Source organism: Acipenser ruthenus, chromosome 36 (genome assembly GCF_902713425.1).
Source record: "Acipenser ruthenus chromosome 36, fAciRut3.2 maternal haplotype, whole genome shotgun sequence".
Taxonomy (NCBI): Eukaryota; Metazoa; Chordata; class Actinopteri; order Acipenseriformes; family Acipenseridae; genus Acipenser; species Acipenser ruthenus.
In genome coordinates this window covers 5,384,307-5,401,746 of record NC_081224.1, presented here as the reverse complement: position 1 = coordinate 5,401,746, position 17,440 = coordinate 5,384,307, and the positions used below count along the sequence as shown (strand labels likewise).

At 42.7% G+C, this 17,440-nt stretch overlaps 1 protein-coding gene across 6 annotated transcripts in view; it reads left to right on the top strand.

Moving 5' to 3' along the window:
• The window catches only part of rfx1a (regulatory factor X, 1a (influences HLA class II expression)), a 163,960-nt gene that overhangs the window by 56,804 nt on the left and 89,716 nt on the right, over positions 1 to 17,440 (top strand). For all 6 annotated transcript variants that reach the window (XM_059008332.1, XM_059008331.1, XM_059008330.1 and 3 more), the window contains 2 exons: positions 16,387 to 16,481; positions 17,057 to 17,384. In XM_059008332.1, the coding sequence (XP_058864315.1) occupies positions 16,387 to 16,481; positions 17,057 to 17,384 (423 nt within the window). The remainder of the gene's footprint in view (positions 1 to 16,386; positions 16,482 to 17,056; positions 17,385 to 17,440) is intronic.

Here is a 17,440-nt window from a genome sequence, read left to right as displayed (position 1 = left end):
AAGGTGTATGGCACCACCAAGACCCTGCCTAGATCAGGCCATCCCTCCAAACTGGATGACTGAGCAAGAAGGAGACTGATCATAGAGACTACCAAGAGGCCAATGGCGACTTTGCAAGAGCTACTGGCTTTTATGGCCAAGACTGGTCAAAGTGTGCATGTGACAACAATATCCCAAGCACTCCACAAATCTGGTCTGTATGGTAGGGTGGCAAGAAGGAAACCATTACTCAAGAAAGCCCACCTTGAATCCTGTTTTGAAGTATGCAAAAAAACACTTGGGAGATTCTGTAGCCATGTGGCAAAAAGTTTTGTGGTCTGACGAAACTAAAATTGAACTTTTTGGCCTAAATGCAAAGAGTTATGTTTGGCGCAAACGCAACACAGCGCATCACCCAACGAACACCATCCCTACTGTGAAGCATGGTGGTGGCAGCATCATGTTATGGGGATGTTTCTCATCGGCAGGGACTGGGGCACTTGTCAGGATAGAAGAGAAAATGAATGGAGCAAAGTACAGAGAAGTCCTTGAGGAAAACCTGCTGCCCTCTGCAAGAAAGCTGAAACTGGGACCAAAGTTCACCTTTCAGCATGACAACGACCCAAAGCACACAGCCATAGCTACACTGGAGTGGCAAAGGAACAAAAAGGTAAGTGTCCTTGAGTGGCTGAGTCAGAGCCCCGACCTAAATCCAATCGAAAATTTGTGGCATGACTTGAAGATTGCTGTCCATAAACGCTCCCCAAGGAACTTGACAGAGCTTGAACAGTTTTGTAAAGAAGAATGGTCAAATATTGCCAAATCTAGGTGTGCAAAGTTAGACCTATCCCAACAGACTCACAGTTGTAATTACTGCCAAAGGTGCTTCCACCAAGTATTAACTCAGGGGGGTGGAGACTTATCCAATTATGATCTTTTCAGTTTTGTGTATTTTTTTTTTTATTTTTTTATTTTTTTTTAAATTTAGTTGTTGCCAATAATTTTTTAATTATTTTTTCCCAATTTGGAATGGCCAATTATTTTTTAGGCTCAGCTCAACGCTACCACCCCTGCACTGACTCGGGAGGGCGAAGACGAACACACGCTGTCCTCTGAAGCGTGTGCCGTCAGCTGACCGCGTTTTTTCACACTGCGGACTCACCGTGCAGCCACCCAAGAGCTACAGCGTCGGAGTACAACGTAGCTCTCGGGCAGTTTACAGGCAAGCCCGCAGGTGCCCGGCCAGACTACAGGGGTCGCTGGTGCGCAGTGAGCCGAGGACACCCTGGCTGACCTAACCCTCCCTCCCCCCGGGCGACGCTCAGCCAATTGTGCGCCACCCCCTGGGTGCTTCCGTCCACAGTCGGCTGTAGAATAGGCTGGACTCGAACCGGCGACGTCCAGGCTATACCGCGCATACTGCACTCCACGCGGAGCGCCTTTACCGGATGCGCCACTCGGGAGCCCTTAGTTTTGTATTTTTAATATATAATATTTCTCAATAAAAACATTTTTCCCCTTACCAGTGTGGAGTATGGTGTGTAGATAAGTGGCAAAAAATCATCATTTAAATGCATGAAACTCTGAGGCATTGACACAACAAAATGTGAAAAAAGTTCAAGGGGGTGTAGACTTTCTATAGGCACTGTATATAGCGCTTTTTATACAAAAGTATTGCAAAGCACTGTACAGTACATAACTGAAAAAAAAGAACAAACCACAATACATTTGTATAGCATGTCACACATACAACTGCCACAATCAGACCATTTAAATAACATATTTAAATAAAAGTATACCAAATACAAAAGCACCAAAGTTAAAGTTACATTAAAATCCACCAAGATAAGAGCCATTTTATAAAAGTGTGTTTTCAGTCTTGACTTGAAAACTATAACGGTCCCAGCTTCCCTGACAAACAAAGGCAGTGCATTCCATAATTTAGGAGCTCTACAAGAAACGGAAGCCCTACCTCCCGTGTTGCTTTTGTTGACCCTAGGAATAACCAGCAGCCCCGCATCCTGTGGTCTCAGAGTGTGGTTAGGAAGATACAGGGTCAGTAAGTCCTGCAAATAACTAGGTGCTAATCCATTCAGGGCCTTGTAAATTAACAGCAAAATCTTAAAATCAATTCTATACTGCACAGAGAGCCAGTGTAAAGAGGCCAAAACAGGGGTAATATATTCACTTTTCCTGGTTTTAGTCAGAATTCTAGCGGCGGTATTCTGAACAAGCTGTAAGCGGGATACCACACATTTTGGGACACCAGAAAAAAAGTGCATTACAGCAATCAATTCTAGATGAAACAAAGGCATGCATTAGTCTCTTGGCATCACATACAGAAATAATTTATCTAAGTTTGGCTATATTTGGTAAAAAGATACTTTAGTAACTTCCGTAGGATCAAAGATGACCCCCAAACTCTTTATTTATAGTTTAAGTTTTGATGAGAGACCTTTTAGTTGGTTCTGTGAGCCCACTAGCATAACCTCTGTTTTATCTGAATTCAACATTAGAAAATTCTGTGACATCCAATGCTCGATGTCTGTAAGGCAAGTAGCTAATAACAACCAGGCAGAAGACAAATAGAGTTGTATCATTAAACCACGGTGAGCTTTTTTTAACAGACTCAGAGTTTTGATTGGCACTACAGTATCTAAGATACCAGTCAAGGTGGTATTGTAGGTATTAACCAGCTCATCTACTGATAAGGACTCTGTGACAGGGTGTCTGTCACTTGCGTGGGTATGTCTATGACTGAGTGGAGAGATGCAGGATTGGTGCGTTTGTCACGCCCCACAGGCACGCAGGATTTATTAACACACAAGAGAATGAAAGCAAACAAACAGGTTGTGACGTTACCAGCGATGGTAACGCACAGAGGACACATACAGCAAGCTGTACAAAGGTCAAAATAAAACACAGTACAGAAACTACAAATAAAAGGTGCCGTAAAAACAGCTAACGCTACTCCCCTAAACAGGAGGTCCCGCTGGAATACACTTCTCTCTATACTGCAGGCTTTTGTTGCCTGAAACTAAGCTGCGTTCCTACCCCGCCCCGGTATACACACGAGCGCCGGCGGTTACAGTTTCTTCTTGCGTGAATGCTGGAACCCTGACCCTGGTTAACTCATACAGTCGTCAGCAGCCTTCTGTTCTCTCCACCGGGATTCCAGACCTCCGTAGCGCAGAGTCTCATGGCATTGCAGCGGCCTCGACCAATCTCGGCAGGATGTTTTTAAGGAAGCGGACACTCAGTTGGGACATGCTTAGCAGAACCAATCGCTTACTGCCTTTCCCCTCAACCAAACACAGCAGGCAGCAAGTCCCAACCGAGCGCCCACTAGCAAACAATTATGTAATTAAACAATTACAAAAACACACAAACAAACACATTTTCACGTGCAGGGGTCCCCTGCCACATATCCACCTCCTCAGAATGGACCCCTCAGAGACCATTCAAAAACACCCTTCATTACACCATTATTTAACAGTAATCTACAATAATCATTTAACAATTGACTACAATTACTAATACTAACAATTTACTACAATTACTACCTAACTTATTAACAATTAGCTATCACTAATAGTAATACATCATCATTATTATTATTATTTATTTCTTAGCAGACGCCCTTATCCAGGGCGACTTACAATTGTTACAAGATATCACATTATTTTTACCTACAATAACATTATTTTTTACACATTATTTTACATACAATTACCCATTTATACAGTTGGGTTTTTACTGGAGCAATCTAGGTAAAGTACCTTGCTCAAAGGTACAGCAGCAGTGTCCCCCACCTGGGACTGAACCCACAACCCTCCGGTCAAGAGTTCAGAGCCCTACCCACTACTCCACCCTGCTTCCCAAAACATTAATCAACCCCAACATAATAATTTACAATAGAATCACAAAAGTCTCCTCTATGTGCATGACCCCAGCCCTGCTACAGACAGAGAGTGGTAATGAGCTCAATACATCAGAAAGTGTTACAGCAGTTGAAGAATGGATTACCTGGGATTTAAATGTACGGTCCACAGTCTTTGTAGATACTGGCAGATTCACCTCAAAAAGAATGGCAAGATGATCAGAAATAGTAAGATCTAGGGTTATGACGTTCTTAACAGCTAAACCACGAGAAATGAACAAATCTAAAGTATGGCCACGATTATGCGTAGGACCTTTGACATGCAGGATATAATCTAAGGAATCCAGTAGCCACAAAAATTAGAGTTAGAATCAGAATCAATGTCTACATGAAGATTAAAATCACCCAATAAAAGAATAATATTATATTTGACTGTCACTATAGATAGCAGATCCCCAAATTCAGTCAGAAATAGCGGGTTTACTTAGGTGGTCAATAAATAATTACAATATGAACAGGTAATGGACTGTTTAATGTCAAGGTTAAAACTTAAAAGATGAATAGCCTTCAGCAATTTCCTGTTTGATTCTAAGTTCACTATGGAAAACAGTAGCAAGTCCACCTCCCCGCCCAGTAGAGAACATAAGAACATAGGGGCTCCCGAGTGGCGCATCCAGTAAAGGCGCTCCTCGCAGGATGTGCCCTATAGCCTGGAGATCGCTGGTTCGAATCCAGGTTATGTCACAGCTGACCGTGACCGAGAGTTCCTAGGGGGCGGCGCACAATTGGCTGAGCGCTGCCCGGGTAGGGAGGGCTTAGGTCGGCAGGGGAATCCACGGCTCACCGCGCTTCAGCGACCCCTGTGGCCGATAGGGCGCCTGTGGCTCTGCAGCGGAGCCGCCAGATCTGTGTTGTCCTCCGGCACTATAGGTCTGGTAGCATTGCTGTGGATCTGCAGTGCGAAAAATGACGGCTTGGAAGGAGCACGTTTCGGAGGACGCGTGTTTCAGCCTCCGTTTCCTGAGTCGGCGGGGGGGTTGCGAGCGGTGAGCCGGGGATACAGATAATAATTGGGCATGCTAAATTGGGGTGAAAACCGGGGTAAAAATAATTGGCGACGACTAAATTTAAATAAAAAAAAAAAAAAAAAAAAGAACACAAGAACATAAGAAAGTTTACAAATAAGAGGAGGCCATTCAGCCCATCTTGCTCGTTTGGTTGTTAGTAGCTTATTGATCCCAGAATCTCATCAAGCAGCTTCTTGAAGGATCCCAGGGTGTCAGCTTCAACAACATTACTGGGGAGTTGGTTCCAGACCCTCACAATTCTCTGTGTAAAAAAGTGCCTCCTATTTTCTGTTCTGAATACCCCTTTATCTAATCTCCATTTGTGACCCCTGGTCCTTGTTTCTTTTTTCAGGTCAAAAAAGTCCCCTGGGTCGACATTGTCTATACCTTTTAGGATTTTGAATGTTTGAATCAGATCACCGCGTAGTCTTCTTTGTTCAAGACTGAATAGATTCAGTTCTTTTAGCCTGTCTGCATGCGACATGCCTTTTAAACCTGGGATAATTCTGGTTGCTCTTCTTTGCACTCTTTCTAGAGCAGCAATATCCTTTTTGTAACGAGGTGACCAGAACTGAACACAATATTCTAGGTGAGGTCTTACTAATGCATTGTAAAGCTTTAACATTACTTCCCTTGATTTAAATTCAGCAGTTCTCACAATATATCCGAGCATCTTGTTAGCCTTTTTTATAGCTTCCCCACATTGTCTAGATGAAGACATTTCTGAGTCAACATAAACTCCTAGGTCTTTTTCATAGTTCCCTTCTTCAATTTCACTATCTCCCATATGATATTTATAATGCACATTTTTATTGCCCGCATGCAATACTTTACACTTTTCTCTATTAAATTTCATTTGCCATGTCTAGATCATTTTGAATGACCTTTGCTGCTTCAACAGTGTTTGCCACTCCTCCTATTTTTGTGTCGTCTGCAAATTTAACAAGTTTGCTTACTATACCAGAATCTAAATCATTAATGTAGATTAGGAATAGCAGAGAACCTAATACTGATCCCTGTGGTACACCACTGGTTACCTCACTCCATTTTGAGATTTCTCCTCTAATCAGTACTTTCTGTTTTCTACATGTTAACCACTCCCTAATCCATGTGCATGCATTTCCTTGAATCCATACTGCATTCAGTTTGAGAATTAATCTTTTATGCAGGACTTTGTCAAAAGCTTTCTGGAAATCTAAATAAACCATGTCGTATGCTTTGCAATTATCCATTTTCAATGTTGCATCCTCAAAAAAGTCAAGTAGGTTAGTTAGACACGATCTCCCTTTCCTAAAACCATGCTGACTGTCTCCCAGGATATTGTTACCATATAGGTAATTTTCCATTTTGGATCTTATTATAGTTTCCATAAGTTTACATATAATAGAAGTCAGGCTTATTGGTCTGTAGTTACCTGGTTTGGTTTTGTCTCCCTTTTTGTGGATCGGTATTACGTTTGCTATTTTCCATTCTGTCGGTACAACCCCTGTGTCAAGAGACTGTTGCATGATCTTGGTTAGCGGTTTGTAAATAACTTCTTTCATTTCTTTGAGTACATCCGGCCCAGGGGATTTGTTTATTTAAGAGCTCCTAGTCCCTTTAACACTTCTGCCTCTGTTATGCTAAAGTTATTTAAAATTGGATAGGAACAGGTCGACATGTGGGGCATGTTGTCCGTGTCCTCCTTTGTAAAAACCTGTGAAAAGTAATCATTTAATATATTTGCTACTTTTTTTTCTTCATCTATGATTTTGCCATTTGTGTCTCTTAGACATTTAACCTCCTCTTTGAATGTTCTCTTGGAAAAACATTTTGGAATTGGTTTTAGCCCCCTTAGCAATATTGATTTCTCTCTCTCTCTTGGCCTTTCTAACTTCCTTTTTGACTTGTGTTTGCAGTTCCAAGTACTCTTTCTGTGTACTTTGTTTTTGGTCCCTTTTAAACGCTCTGTAAAGTGCCTTTTTTCGCTGAATATTTTTTTAAATTGATCTATTAAACCATTTTGGCCATTTTGTTTTAGATTTAGATTTGTCTGCTTTTGGGATGTAATTGTTTTGCGCCTCTAGTACTACATTTTTAAAAAACAGCCATCCTTTTTCTGTGGATGTTTTCTCTATTTTACTCCAATCTACTTCTGTTAGTCTCTGTTTCATACCTTCATAGTTTGCTTTTCTAAAACTGTAAACCTTAGCTTTAGTCATTACTTTTGGGGTTTTAAAAAACACTTCAAATGAGACCATGTTGTGGTCTGAGTTTGCCAGTGGCTCTCTGACCTCTGTTTTAGTTATTCTGTCTTCGTTATTTGAAAAGACTAAATCAAGGCATGCCTCCCCTCTAGTCGGTGCCTTGACAAATTGCGTTAGGAAGCAGTCATTTGTCATTTCCACCATTTCAGTTTCGTCCGTCGTGCCCTCCATCGGGTTTTCCCATTTTATATGGGGGAAGTTGAAATCCCCCATTAGTATGGCTTCTCCTTTTGTACACGCATTTCGAATGTCATTGTACAACAGATTATTTTGCTCAGCGTCTGAATTTAGCGGTCTATAGCATGCTCCTATTATTATGCCCTTTGAATTTGTGTCCATTATTCTGACCCATATTGATTCTGCATTGTTTTCTTTGTCCTGATTTAACACCTGGGCGTCAAGACTATTTCTTATGTATAGCACTACCCCTCCACCTCTTCTGACCTGCCTGTCTTTCCTAGTGTGTACCCACTAATATTATATTTGTCTCCATCACTCTCAGACAACCAAGTTTCTGTAACACCTATCACATCGTAGTTACTTGTTAGTGCAGTAGCTTCAAGTTCTAACATTTTGTTTCTGAGACTTTTAGCATTAAGATAAATACATTTAATAGTTGTCTTACCTGAGTTGTTGCCCTTGTTTTGATGTGGTCTCCCTTCTGTTTTTTTGTTTTCTCCCCCCCTTCCTTTCTAGCGAGCTTTCTGGAAAAAAAGAATAGTTAGGTGGAGAAGCCTCAATCAGGGAAACATTGTCATTCGGTCCAAGCCAAGTTTCAGTTAAAGAGAGAATATCAATGTTGTAATCCTGAATAAAATCATTAATTACCTGAGCCTTATTAGACAGACCTGACATTAAATAAACCTAGGTATAAATTGGTCCAATCAAGAACATGTGATTGAGCAGGGGTAATAGGAATTTGACAAAGGTGTAGTGTCAGGTTGGGTCATAATATCATTCTGTTTATGAAATTAACAGAAATTTAATATACAGGGGGGTCCTAAGCCATTCTGGACAAGTGGTTTGAATTCACCATCATTGAATAAATCCTGTGGCGCCAGGGGTGTCTTCCAAAAGGTAAAAAACATATGGTTTTGAATGCTTTGACACCAGCCAACAGGGGCAAAACAGTGGACCAATTGAGAACACTGGGCCGTCTTGGAATGAGAACAATGGGAAAACAAGCAAAGCTCCAAATAAACAGACTATCCCATCACCGGGGTGAAAAGAGGATTAGAAAAGGATGAGCGTAACTTTCAATCAGGGCTACCTGACGCACAGAACAAGGCTCTGTACTTTGACAATTTGAAGACCCGCAGCCTGCGATCGGCTTGAACAGAGATACCGTTTTTGGAAACTCTGATACGGGATAACGACCCCAGTGTTTGCCTTGGTGTGGGAGTCCGCCGCGTAAGACGTCTAAAATCCTAAAAGTACTTGGAATCAAATCTCTAACTTAGCCCTGATTGATCATCGGAGGAAGATAGTTGGACATAATATTTGAAGTCGACAGAGATTGAAATATATTCAGTCTGTTATTAAGCTAGCAGTGCTGGTGTCTGCAGTGGAATATCCCAGATATACTCGGACGTAGAGTGCACGTCGTGTGGAGGATTTGCTGTTTCAGTAGAATACCTAAATAGTTAATGACTTGTTTTTGCAAAAACATTTATTTTGTCTCCTGGTGTGGAGACGCAACACAAGAAGACAGGCCCCGGAATTTGAACTTTCCTTGCCTGCATGAGAGCCTTTGAGTGCCTGTTTTGATGAGATACAGACACGCTGGAAGAGGCAGCGAAAGTATTCAACACATAGAGTTCTTATGAACTTGGGAATAAGCAGACCTTAAAGTAAAATTAACATTTTGTTTGAGGTAGAATGCAAGAAAAGTATTATTGCTTTCAATTCATGCTTTAGTAAATGTTTGTTGTATGTGATTTATACAAGTCAATTATAATTCTGCTAGAATCCAAATGAGCTGTCTTGATAGTAGATAATTCTCGTAAGGTTGACTGGACGCGAAGAGCGTCTTCATCTCACAAGAGTGAGAATTGCCTTCTGAACCAAAACATCTAGACTGTGGCAAAGTGGTTTGCAGTGCGCAGATGTAGAGGTGATGCAACGCTCAAACAGATGACAAACAACAAAGTTCACTGTCCAAACAATCCTTTATTTTGTAATCCAGGTTGTTTGGCGACCGTAAATAATAGTAGCTGGCAATACACAACAATGTGTACTGCACAGTTAAAACCTCGTTACAGCCAAGTGTGCTGTCAGCCGGGCTACCCTCAGACTGTAAGATGGCTGTGATCCTAGCCAGATGCTCTCGCCAGCTGGAGCTATAAATAACCACATCGTCATTATACGCTGTTGCATTCTCACGATGTGGGTGTAAGACCTGGTCCATTAGTCTCTGAAAGGCAGCGGGCGCACCATGTAGCCCAAATGGCAAGGTTATAAAATGGAACAGACCATCAGGAGTAGAAAATGCAGTTTTCTCTTGTGAACTGCGGGTTAACCCTTTGCGGTCCATTGTCGGACTGGGTCCGACATTGCAATTATTCCTCACAGGTCCTTTGTTGGACTGGGTCCGACATCATTATAGCAACGCAATAAACGGGTGTTTAGTCATTTTTTCTCCGGAAAAAGCCGAGAAAACCATTCAATTGCCGAGTGGTAGCGACAGGAGCCGAGACAAGTCGGGGAAAAAAAAAAAAAAAAAAAAAAAAAAAGGCGTATTTCATGAATAGTCATACATGGTATCAGGTATCAGATAATGGGCGTCCATAGTAAACAAGCTGGCTAAGTGCGTCAGCGCACTGAGACTGTCATGGACATTTGCAGAGCTTTTTTCAGATGTTATAGTAATAAAATAATGACTTGGATCGCATTATTGAGGAGTTTGGTGATAAAACGAGTGATCTGGAGATGATCGATCGGTATGTACGACTATTATTATTATTATTATTATTTATTTCTTACATAGCTGAACGCTATAGCAAACAAAAGGCTGGGGCGGGGCTGGAGATGCCTAGTGTGTGCTTTGTTGATATGCAGGGCCATTTAAACCCGTTTGAAACAGCGCGTATAAAATTAACTGCGCGTGTGAAAATTAATTAGACCTGGCGTGCCTGATGCGCGATTAATAAATGGACCGCAAAGGGTTAATGGGATCTGCCAATATCCCTTTGTCAGGCCCAATGTTGAGATGAACCTCGCCGTCCCCAGTCTATCAAACAGTTAGTCGACCCGAGGCATGGAGTATGCATCGAACTTGGCAATAGCGTTGACCTTCCAAAAATCTACACAAAAGCTATTGGTGCTGTTCTTTTTGGCGACTATCACAATCGGACTGCACCATTTGCTCCTGGAAGGCACAATCACCCCAAGTTCTAGCATCGCCCACACCTCTTTGCTAACGCCACTGCGTTGACTTTCCGGGACTCTGTAAGGTCTCTCTCGAACCGTGAGCCCTGGGGGAGTGATAACGGCATATTCAACAAGGTTAGTTCTGCTGGGCAAATCAGAAAAAAACATCCCTGAAATCCTCAATTAACTTACGCAGATCTCTTTTCTGATCTGGAAGTAACTGTTCCCCCATCTGAATGTCTCTGGGGCTAGGGGCCTCTATACAGGGTCCTAAATCATCCTCTACCTTGCCTGGGGCTATAAATAAGGCCTCCCTTGCCTGCCAAGGCTGCAATAAATTGATATGATAAATTTCACGTTCATTGCATAAGAACATAAGAAAGTTTACAAACGGCCCATCTTGCTCATTTGGATGTTAGTAGCTTATTGATCCCAGAATCTCATCAAGCAGCTTATTGAAGGATCCCAGGGTGTCAGTTTCAACATTATTACTGGGGAGTTGGTCGGTCGATTGGCACAGGACAATTTAAAATCAGCTCAGCATCGGCAAGAGCAGCAGTACAATGAAAATGCACGCATTCAGACTTTTCGGCCAGGAGGCAAGGTACTGCTGCTCCTTCCTACATTGGAATCGAAACTGTGATCTGGCTGCCTAATTTCATAATTTACCTTCCCTATAGCCCAAATCACCTCATATGGCCCCTGCCATTTAGCACACAGTTTCGATTCCGATGTAGGAAGGAGCAGCAGTACCTTGTATCCTGGCCGAAAAGTCTGAATGCATGCATTTTTATTATACTGCTGCTCTTGCTGAAGCTGAGTTGATCTTAGATTGTCCTGTGCCAATCGACTGACCAAATCCAGGCGATCTCTCAGTAGGAGCACATGCTTCACTACATTTTTGGACATGCCTTTATGCTCCTTCCACCCCTCTCTCACCGGATCGAGGATGCCGCAAGGCTGTCGGCTGTACAAGACTTGAAGGGGGAGAATCCTGTCGAACTCTCACTGCGAAAAGCAGGTAGGGAAGAAGTGTTGCCAATGTTTTTGCTCTTGGATCACAAAACGTCTCAGCATCTGCTTTTGGGTCTGATTGAAACGTTCCACCAAAAACCGTCTGGCTGTGGATAAACAAGTTTCGGATGGGACGTATTTTTAGTATTTTGTATTCTTGCTGTAACCTTTGAGACAAGAAGTTAGTTCCATGATCAGTTAATATCTCTTTGGGGCTTCCTACTTTCAATATAATCTGCACTAGTTATTTGGCTATCGCAGATTGCACTGCGTCTAGGTATACGCATATATTGGTGGTGGTAGATTATGCAACGCGATATCCAGAAGCATCTGCGATAGCCAAAGAACTAGTGCAGATTATATCGAGAGTAGGAATCCCCAAAGAGATATTAACTGATCAGAAGGTAGCAAAGGGCCTACAATGTCCACCGCAATGCGTTCAAAGGTAGTGGAAATGATTGGCAGTGGGACCAAAGGGGCGGGGTGCACTCAACCCGGCGCTACTCGCTGGCAGTCTGGGCATGTGGCTACCTATTTCGACATATCTTTATGAAGTCCTACCCAATAAAATCGGGCCAATATGCGTTCCCTAGTTTTATCAGCTCCGAGGTGTCCCGAGAAAGGGATATCGTGTGCAAGCCTCATGACCTCAATCCGATAAGAGTGGGGAATCATTAATTGTGTTACAGGCTGCCCTGTTCCCGTGGCAGGGTTGACTCTATATAATAATTGCCCCTTGATAATGAAATGTGGATATACTAGCCGCCCAGCGCATTCAACATCCTTACCTTCAATAAACCGGACCAGCCCCCAAGTGTGCACCAGTGTGGAATCTTTTTTCTGGTCCCACACTAGGTCCGCACTTCGGTCCCACATGTCCGATATATTGAGAGGGGCTGGAGTAGCCTCTGCCCTGAATGGCCTAGTAACCTTGCCCTCTTGGTCACACTGCGTACCGACTCCCTTTGTTTGGCGTTTGCTACCAGCCGAGCTTTCTCCCACCAGACCCCAATCTCGTCTCAGTGGTGTTCCCTCCCAATTTTCGATCTGTCTCTGTCTTTTTGTTTTTCTAGGACGAAAAGTAGGGGAAAACAAATCAGTTATAAAGGGGAAAACCTCACCAATCGGTTCCCCTTTTCTTTTTTTCTGCCACGTTTACGTGTGTGACCGGGGCTGCCATTAATTTCACCAATTCTGTATAGTTTGGCCAGTCCCAGCCCAGAATTACTGGGTGTGGTAGTCTTTCCGCCATCCCCACTACCAGATGGCGTTTTATCAGTCCCACAGATAAGTATACTTTTAGTACGGAGTATGTCGCCGTGTCTCCATGGATACAAAAGATAGCCACCTGTCCTTGTGGCTGCCACGACACACCGTCCAAGAAAGCTGTTCGAATTAAGGTCTGCTCACACTCTGTGTCCAATAATGTATGGGTTTTCACTTTCCCTATTGCACTGGATCGCTAATCAGCTGTCGGGAGCGGGGTGTCGTTGTTTAAGTTTTCCTTTCTGTACTGCTTAGTTTAGTTAATTTCTACTTTAGTTTAGTTGTTGCACCTTTATTTTTCCTTTAGTTTTATTTCCAATAACTGTTCATTTGTATTCATTAGAAGTGGTGTCCAGTCGGATTATTTCAATATAGGTTGGTCCTACATAATTTTGAATTCAAATAAGGTATTATATGATTATAACTTAAACTAGTCCAACAAAAGTTACTGTAGCACACACCTCTGTTTAATGGCAGGATACTTTAACCTGAATTTTACATGCCTCTTTAGATCCCCCTCCCCCCCCTCCCCAGTTCCTAGTTTAAATACCCTGCAAGGTGATGTTCGATGTTATCAGCTACCCTGCTTGCCCCGGGCCAATTTAGGTGCAGTCCATCTTTCCTGTAATATCTATTTCTTTTCCAAAAGCAATCCCAGTTGTTTATAAATCCCAGCCCTTCTTGCACACACCAACCAGCCAGCCAAGTATTTAAGGCCCTAATTCTACTGAATACTTCATCTCCACCACCAGCAACAGGTAGTAGACATGAGAGAATAATTCTGCATTCTAACTTTTTCAGCTGTCTTGTTAATGATTTAAAGTCCTCTTTCAGAATCTCAGATTATGTCATTTGTACCAGCATGTACAATGACCACAGACTTTTTTTTGTGATTTAATAGTCTGTGCACTCTTGAATCAATAATGATTTCCATTGCATAAGAGTAGATGTTAAAACTTCATGCTGATTTAAACTCGGCTCTCGCCAAAATAAGCACCAACTAAGACGTAGCTTTAGAGTAAACTGTGATCCATCTGCGTCTCCATCCAGACCATCGGCATGCTGATCCAGACCACAGACAATATCTGGTCGAAGGTTAGTGATAGCAATCTCACGTGGAAAAATAAGCCGTTGACCAACATCTGCCAGGATTTTCCAGTCTCTAGCAGCTTCCAGTTGTTGTGGGCGAGGCTTGGTTTTAACACCTTTTCTTGGTGGTTGCTCCCTTGGGTGGAGGAATGTTGTCTTTTGTGCGTAATGTTTTGATGGAACTGGTGGCAACTTGTTGGTCATGTTACGCTTGTCTTCCAATGCTAAGGCCAAACATCGCAGCACCTGGTCATGGCGCCAACTGATCCTGCTCTGTTCCATTGTCCATAGGTCTTGCCAGCCGATCTCGCGTTGTTCCACACTCTCTCATCTCATCCATTCTCCCTGCTTGGCCTGGGAAACGACCTTTACGCACCTCATCCTCTCCTCCTGCTTTTGCATCTCGTTGACTGCCAGCTTCCTCCATTGAGCTTGGGCTGCCTTGTGCCATGTAGGAGGAGCTGAACTGAGACCAAGACCCCCTCTTCCATGCTGAACTTGCCCCATGATATCACTGATTTGAAGGGCAGCCTTTGCATCTTCCACGGCTTTCTTTGCCGCCCACTTTCTTCCAGTTTTCAACACAGGTGCTGCCTCCCTTATGCATTTGTCGCGTGACTCTACTAATGTCATTTCCAGTCGGACCTTGGCGCACTTAAACTCCTCGGTTAGAGCGGAGACTGGTAGCTGCAGTATTTCTTTACCATAAAGTCCCACTCTGCTGAGGCAGCGGCGAACTCCCAACCATTTCCTGACGTATGAACTGATTAGATATACTTAACTTTTGCTCCAGGGAGGCAGGTAACAACCGTATTTACGGGATCTTTACGGCTAAAATCACTGTTGACATAGCGTATAATTGAATCACCTACTAAGAACACCTCACCCCTGTGTTCATCCAGCACTAGGTCGTCATTGCTCAGTGCTAGGAATCTATTAGCTAGATCAATCTCCTCTCTATGTTGACTGCTCAGTGTCGTCCTCCTCTTCGTACTTAAAATGTTATGGTAACACATTGAATTACATACCGCTTTGTCGTATTCCATGTACTTAACAAAAACCTCACAATTTTTAGAATGTTGACATTTTGAAATCAAACATGAATTATGGCTTCTGGTAGACTTTTGCGAAATCATTTGGTCATTTCTTTGGTTACATGATGTTAAATAAAAGATAAAAATTATGTTCATATAGTTTCTTTTTTTTTTTTTCTCAATTCTAAAATTCAAGGTGATGCAAAACTTTTGGCCGTAGCTGTACAGCACAGTCGTAAAATCAAATGAATAACCTAGTGCACTTTCTTTTTACTTTGGCCTATAGGCTTCCAGTAACAAAGCAAATCATGCTACTGTATTACACATACTGTACAATGCTAAAAAAAAAAAAAAAAACATACTTTTAAATTGAAACTAAACGATTTAAGCACATTTTCTTTTACAGTAGCCTACTTAGTACACAAAACAGATCATGGTGCTACATTAACATGTTATGATACTATACAATAGAGGTCTTCACAAGTCCAAATGAATCAACCCGACCACAAACCGACAGTTATTGACCCGACCCAATGTAAAATTCTTGTTATTAGACCCGGATCCGACCCAGCCCTAAAAAACAGTGGAACACTTTTATTTCCCCAGCTTAGTATATGCACTGACTAGATACAGTATTAAAGCAGTGTTTTTTTCCAGTCAACCTGGAAATCTGGCTGAACTACAGACAGTGTTTATTCCATCATGAACCTACACAGAGGACTGCAAAATGAAATATATAATATGTTTGTGTAAAAGATACAAAGCCAAATATATTATCTGCTCTTAATTGTATTATTACTTGTACTGTGATACTTGAATTGTATTTGCTTACGATTGTAAGTCGCCCTGGATAAGGGCGTCTGCTAAGAAATAAATAATAATAATAATAATAATAATATCTGAAAATCAAATGAACTGAAGTACAATCTCATAAATGCATGATTTTATTACAAACTTAACAAGATCAAATGGAATTGAGATGTAAAATTTCTGTTTTGCAAAACTTGTTTTCCTTCTTTGTCCACAATAATAACAAGTGATTCCCACACCGCAGATTAACATTTTTCAATGAGCTTTTGTTCATGGAATTTCTTTCAGGCCCTTCATAAACAAATGATCTAATAGAAACACCTTCGATATGAGTCACATGTGTGCTGCTGCGCTTTACAAGCTGTGCCATGCGCTACTGACGGAAGCCAATCCACGCAACAGGAATTATAAACAATAATTTTTAGCACCAAAGAGAGCCTCTTTAATAGTAATCAACAGTTTGTGTATTACTGAGTAAACAAAATCGGACCCGGGTCCAGGTAGACCCGTGAAGACTTCTACTATACGGTACATATACTGCATGTAGGAAGTGTGAGAGTGGGGGGTGGCTGTGTACATGCATTGTGAGATCTCTCCCCCCTCTGTAACCCCCCCTCTCTCTCTCTCTTCAGGTGCAGCAATTGCAGCAGGTCCCAGTGCAGCATGTCTACTCAAACCAGGTTCAATATGTAGAGGCAGGAGATGCCAGCTACACCACCAGCACAATGTGAGAGAATCCCCACAGCCCCGCACAGTTCCACACCACTCCCGACAGCCCCCCACAGCTCCACAGCCCCCACAGTTTCGCACAGCTCCACTGCCCCCCACAGCCCTCTACAGCTCAACACAGCTCCATAGCCCTCCACAGATCCGCACAGCTCTACAACCCCCCACAGCCCTCCTTAGCTCCACAGCTCCCCACACAACTCTGGCAGATACAAACTAGAAAACACTCAATAGTCTTATTCAATGTCAAATCGATTCAAAATGAAATGACAAACACAGCGTTTAGCCCAAAAAAGTCTTCAGTTAGTTTCTTGATATTTATAAAACCAAAAAAAAATAATATCTTGAAATTCTAGAAAGAAAAGCATATGATTTTGAAGGAATAAGCTCAGCTGCTAAGTAATATTGACCTAGACCCTAACCTTAACAATTATTAATTGTTATTTTTTACAGATAGTTACCAGCTTTATTAAAGTGAGCACAAATGCTGACAATGAGTGTTTATGAATAGTGGAAACGTAGTTCTATAATCTCATTCTTCTCCCTTTCTCTCTCTCCCCCTCCCTCTCTCCACAGTCGCTCCAGCAGCTACCCCTACTCTGAGACCCCCTTATACAGCCAGAGCGCGGACCCCCCCTATTACGAGTCTGGGGGCTCAGGGTCACAGGTCAGCACCCCTGTGACCTCTCAGGCCGTGCCCAGCGCCAGTGGGGCAGTGCCCATGTATGTGTCCGGGGGGCAGATCGTAGCCAATCCCAGCACAGCAGGGGCGGGGCCAGCGGCGGGGCAGGGAGGAAACACAGCGACGGCAGTGGCAGCAGGAAGCTACGTCATCCAGGGGGGGTACATGCTGGGCAGTGCCAGCCAGAGCTACTCACACACCACCCGGGCATCTCCTGCTACTGTGAGTATCAAAATACATAGCCACACACCCAGAGATACACACGCACACACACACAC